The sequence below is a fragment of the Echinops telfairi genome, unplaced genomic scaffold (genome assembly GCF_000313985.2).
Source record: "Echinops telfairi isolate 266 unplaced genomic scaffold, ASM31398v2 ScPeMD7_7466;HRSCAF=8504, whole genome shotgun sequence".
NCBI lineage: Eukaryota > Metazoa > Chordata > Mammalia > Afrosoricida > Tenrecidae > Echinops > Echinops telfairi.
In genome coordinates, this window is record NW_022111366.1 from 328,859 (window position 1) to 334,429 (window position 5,571).

General features: G+C 47.0%; 1 protein-coding gene across 1 annotated transcript in view; it reads right to left on the reverse strand.

The window, feature by feature from the left end:
- Nucleotides 1–776: 776 nt before the first annotated feature.
- The window catches only part of LOC101659402 (gonadotropin-releasing hormone II receptor-like), a 12,571-nt gene continuing 7,776 nt past the window's right edge, over nt 777–5,571 (reverse strand). Inside the window, exon 4 of the mRNA XM_045283708.1 lies at nt 777–807. Coding sequence (XP_045139643.1) covers nt 777–807 — 31 coding nt within the window. The remainder of the gene's footprint in view (nt 808–5,571) is intronic.

The window sequence follows — 5,571 nt, forward strand, 5'->3', positions numbered from 1 at the left end:
ATGTGCTTTACACAATTGATGTGTGTATGGATTGTGATGAGTTGTATGAACCCCTAATAAAATGATTAAAAAACAAAAAAAAACCAATTAGTCCTTAGACCTAATGGACCATGAGAAACTCCGACTCTATTGCCCTGAGAACAGAAGAATTAGATGGTGCCCAGCGACCACTGTTGACCACTCAGAAAGGGACCTGGACAGAGTGGGAGAAAAATGCGGAACCACATAAAAATAATCAAAAAAGACCAGTCTTGCTAGTTTTGTAAAGGCTAGTGGAACCCCTGAGACTACGGCCCTTTGTCAATGTTCAGTCTGGAAATGAGCTCACCCCAAAGGCTCAATTTTTAGTTAAACAGTAAGTCTACTTAGTGAACAATAACCCATTTCTCAGAATAAGTATCCATTTGAGATCCAGAAATCATTGTTTACCCAAAGACAGCGTTCAGCAAGCAGGGAGCTGCAGGCAGGCAGGAGGCAGGGCGGCAGGTAGCACAGGGAAGCAGAGGGTAACTGGTATTACAGGGCAGGATTGCAAACCCAGGCCACGAGACAATGTAGGTGAACTGTTGAGAGGAAAAACCCACTCGCTCTGCAAACCTCTGCTTAAGAAAAGTCTTAGCTCTCAGGTCCCCAACCTGAGAGAGGCCTGAAATGTCAGCGTGTTAATTATAGATGGAGGTTCTTCACAACCACCCTGCGGACAGAACAGATGCAGCTCATTGGGACTCACTCGCCAGGAGAGGCGGTAAGCAGCCTCCCTGGGTCTGATTTGGTTGTTAGGTGCCTTCCGACCGTAGCAGCTCTGCGCTGCGGGAGGGTGGGGGGGCCGCACTGCCTGGTTCGGCGCCATCCTCACAATCAGTGCGGCGTTTGTGTCCGTTGTTGTTCTCTCTGGTTGAGTGTCTTCCTCTTTTTCATGGATCTACTTTACTAGGAATGACGTCTTTCTCCAGGGACTAGTTGTTCTTGATAACATGCCCCAAATATGTGAAACAAAGTCTGGCCATTCTCACTTCCAAGGAACATTCTGGCTGTATTCTTGCTTCTTCCAAGGTGCATTTGTTCATCCTTCCGGCCATACATGGTGCACTCGGTATTCTTCACCCCAACTAGAATTTCAGTGCATCCCTACGACACGGTCGACTATTCTTTGAGAAGGCAGCTACCCTTCCTCAGTCATATGCTGAGTGCCTTCTCCGAAGACGGGGGCTCATCTTCTGGCTCTTTCCCTGACAGTGCTCTACGTCTGTTCATTCGGTCTCTGTCACTGACAGTGTTTCCAAACCACCCACAGGGTTTTCCGGGGCTAATTCCCCTGAAGTGGACAGCCTCGTCCTTCTTCTCAGTCTGTTCTTAGCCTGGAAGCTCTGCTGAGACTTGCTCACTCTGGGCAACCTTGCTGGCATTTGAAATACCACAGCTTCCAGCATCGCAGCAACCCACAAGCCATCCCAGTCTGCCAAACGGACAGACACGTGGTGGCCTATTTCCTTGTAGGGTTGTTTTTCTGTTTGTTTCTAGCATCCTAAAGGAATAATCTATCTTTTGAGAAAGAAAAATCACTCATATGTTCCATCTTTGAACTGGTGGCCCATAAAGTTCAAGGTACAGCTGGATTAACATTGTAAAGTCTTTCTATTGTATTTCATCGGAGCCTTCCTTCTCCTGGCCCTGACAGGTAAGAATCTGAACCACAAAGAAAGAGGCTAGGGCCTTCGTGCTCACGTCTGTCCCCCTTTTCAGCTGTAACGGTCTATTTACTGTTGCTAGAATCACCATCGCGGATCTTCTTAAAGTATCTTTCTCCGATGCCAGGTGATCCAAGATGAGGACAATTGGCAGCTGTGAAAGGACTCTACACAGAGGACAAAACTCCAATAGCAAGGACACCTATCTTTAATTAGCCTTGGTCTTCGTCACTTTGCAGCCATACCTCTTTTCAGACTTTATTCTTTTGTTGTTGAAAATATTCATAGCTATACAGCTATAAAAGTGGTGTGGAAGTGATGCCTCACCTCCATATTTACCTTCATGTGTGTGTGTGCATCCAGAGAGAGAGAGAGAGAGAATCATCACTTTCAACCCAAGACTGATCCCCACGAGGTAGAGGTCAGACATCGCCTCTCTCCAACCACTTTACTTTCCAACCAGTCCTAACACCAGCTGCCCCTCCCACTGCACCTACATCTCTATTGGAGTTGATCATTTGTTGTAACGGTCACACAGGACTCACAGACCATGCCAATAGTTATGGGGCTTATTAGAGGAGTAACAGGTTATAACTTGGGATCAAGGTCCATTTGAGATCAGGATCAGGAAGGCTGCGCAAAGTGTCCCTTCAGGACAGGGCACCATCTCCGCTCCACTGAGCCTTGCAGGGCTTCCCAGTCCTCTGTGGACAGACCCCTCTCAGGCCTGGCAGCGATTGCTGTCTGACACAGGGTTCCCCGAGCAGGCCACCTTGGCTCTGGGGTCCTATGGCCTGGCCAAGACTTTCTCAGAATGGAGCTACAGGCAGACTCTTCTTCCCACCCAGTCCCGTCTTCTTTCTCTCCCGTTTCAGATGTCAACCCATGGGGATCTGTGTGCATTACTACTTCTCTTTCAGAGGCGTTTCCCCTTAGAAATCTCTGATCCCTCCTTGATGTCTGCTTCAGAGTGGAACTGAATTAACAGTGGCAGTACTGGGAATGCTATGAGAAAACAGGGAGTAAAGGTCATTGGGAAACGAACTTACCGCCTGAGTCACACTGAAAACCCCACTCGGCATGAAGCAATGAAAGACAGTCGAGGTGTAAAGAGGCCCAGTGGCATAACTGACCAGTGGTGACCTGGGCAAATGCTCCAGTGGCGAGAAAGGCCTTTGTCGGCGGGATGTTTCAGGCACTTAAAGACATGGAGGGAGGCTATAACCCCTTTGATTATCCAAAGACTTGAGCACATATAATGCTCATAGAAATATTTATTGAGAAAAGCGGGGAAGTGGAAACAAAACGTGGTAACTCCATATAATAGGATACGATTGAGCAATAAAAAGGAATGTTACAATACAGATGGACCTCGAACTTTTTATGTGAAGGAAAAGAAGTCACATGCAAAACACTTCATATTGTATGATTGCATTTTTATTAGATATCCAGAGAAGGAAATTCTATAGAAACTAGAGTAGTGGTTGCCTGGGGCTGGGCATGACAATGAGTATTGGCAACTAATGGACATGAGGGATATCTTTGGGGGACTACAGGATAGTCCTAAATCTAGATTTAGAACTAATTCACATTCAACCATTTCAGGAGGTAGCATGTGGGCAAGAATCAATGATGCTGAAGCCAGAAGGCCAACCAAACTGAAAGCATTAGCTAAATAGAAGGCTCCAGCAGTCGATGGAACACCAATGGAAAAGTTTCAACACGCTGGTGAAGCACCGGAAGCACTCCCTCATCCGCGCCAGGAAATTGGAAGACAGCTACTTGGCCATCTGACTGGAAGAGATCCATGTTTGTACCCATTCCAAAAAAAAGAGTGGCCCCACAGACTACTCAAAGTATAGAACAATATCATTAGTATCACATGCAAGTGAAATTTTGCTGAAGACCAACAGCTGCAGCAGGACATTGACAGGGGGCTGCCAGAGGTTCCGGTCAGATTCAGAAGAGCACGTGGAACAAGGGATGTCATTGCTGATGCCAGATGGATTTAGGCTGAAAGCAGAGACTACCAGAGAGTTGGTGGCTTGTGTGCTTATTGACTCTGCTAAGGCATTCGATCGTGCGGCTCACGGCCACTACGGATAACTTGAGAAGAATGGGAATTCCAGGACCCTTCATAATGCTCATGCAGAACCGGTACATGGATCGAGAGGCAGTAGTGACACAGAACAAGGGAATGCTGCATGATTTAAAATCAGAAAAAGTGTGCGTTAGGGCTGTATCCGCTCACCATATTCCCTATTCTGTATGCTGGGCAGATAATCAGAGAAGCGGGATTACTGTAGAAGAATGCCCATCAGGATTGAGGAAGGCTTATTAACTTGCGATATTCAGATGACACACCTTACTTGCTGCACGTAAAGAAGGACTTGAAGCACTTGCCGGTCAAGGTTAAGGATGGCGGCCTTCATTGTGATTTACAACTCAATTGTAACATCAAATAAACAGAGCAAAGATTGATGCTCTCAAGGCTCTCATTTTGCTTGAATCTACAATCAATGCTCGTGGAAGCAGCAGTCAAGAGAACAAATGCATTGGGTAAATTTACTGTGCAAGACCTCTTTAAAGTGTTGAAAAATAAGGACTTACTTTGCATGTTAAGGTATGCCTGACCCAAGCGGTAGTATTATCAATTGCCTCGTATTTGCATGTGAAAGCTGGACGTTGAATAAGGAAGAGCTAAGCAACATGGATGCATTTGAACGACGACGGTGCCAGCAAAGAACATTGAAGTTGCCAGGGACTGACCCGGTCAGCAGTTCGACACCACCAGCCGCTCAACCAGAGAAAGATGGGGCTTTCGACTCCCTATGGAGTTACAGCTTACAACACTCACAGGGCCAGTTCTTCCCTGTTCTAGAGGGTGGCCATGAGTCAGCCTCCACTTGATGGCCGTGAGTTTTTTTGGTTGTTTTCTTTTTAATCTTTGAATCGCAAACGAGAAGGAGAATTCTTGCAGGAAGGATAGCCTCCACATTTCTCAGCTTCCCCATCTCCACGTGACAACAGCCCTGCTCCTCCAGCAGGAGGACAGGAAGACACCCAGACCCAAGAGGAAGACAAACCGCCCAGGGGACAGCACAGCTTTCCCTTGCAAGGAAGCAGTGCTGGAATCCACTGACCTGGCGAGGAAGCAGATAGGAAGGCTGCCACCTTAGAACGCCCCATGGGACACAGTCCTCTTGTGAAACACAGGGACATGAGGAGTCAGAATCAAGTCAACAGCAACGGTTGTGCTTGGGTTTTGTTGTGCACAGCTTGTGTCTTCTCATCCCTTCTTCTCCACTTCAAAGGCATCCACAGCATCAAGGGGAAGGGGGGGGGGCGGGGCTGAGATGACAGGGCAGCTGATCGGCCTGGGCTGTTTTGCTTGTTTGGAATCTACCCATGGACAAGAGGAGAGGGCAGGGACTGTCTTGTCATGGGCAGGCATGCAGCATACCGGAAGGCATCCTAAGTGACATGCCATTACTCTCTTCCCACATAATTCACAGGCAGAATCAGTAGTGGCTTTTGCATGTTTACTGTGCTTGACCAATAGCAAAGTAGAAATAAAATCACATTAGAAGGTGATTTTGCTAAACATAGCAAGAGACAGAACATATACGTTGTATAGACCATGTGGATACATGATGTATACATGGTTCATTTTAGAAAGATTGTATGCATCTCTATTTAAATATCAGTTTAGATATGAAGAAGAGGATGCCCAATAACTCTTGGTAAAATAGGGTTTTGATGCCTGTCTTTCACCCCTGCCCCCAGGGGTACACTCTAGTGGAGTATGAAACATACAAGGAGGCCCAGGCTGCCATGGAGGGACTCAACGGCCAGGATTTGATGGGACAGCCCATCAGTGTGG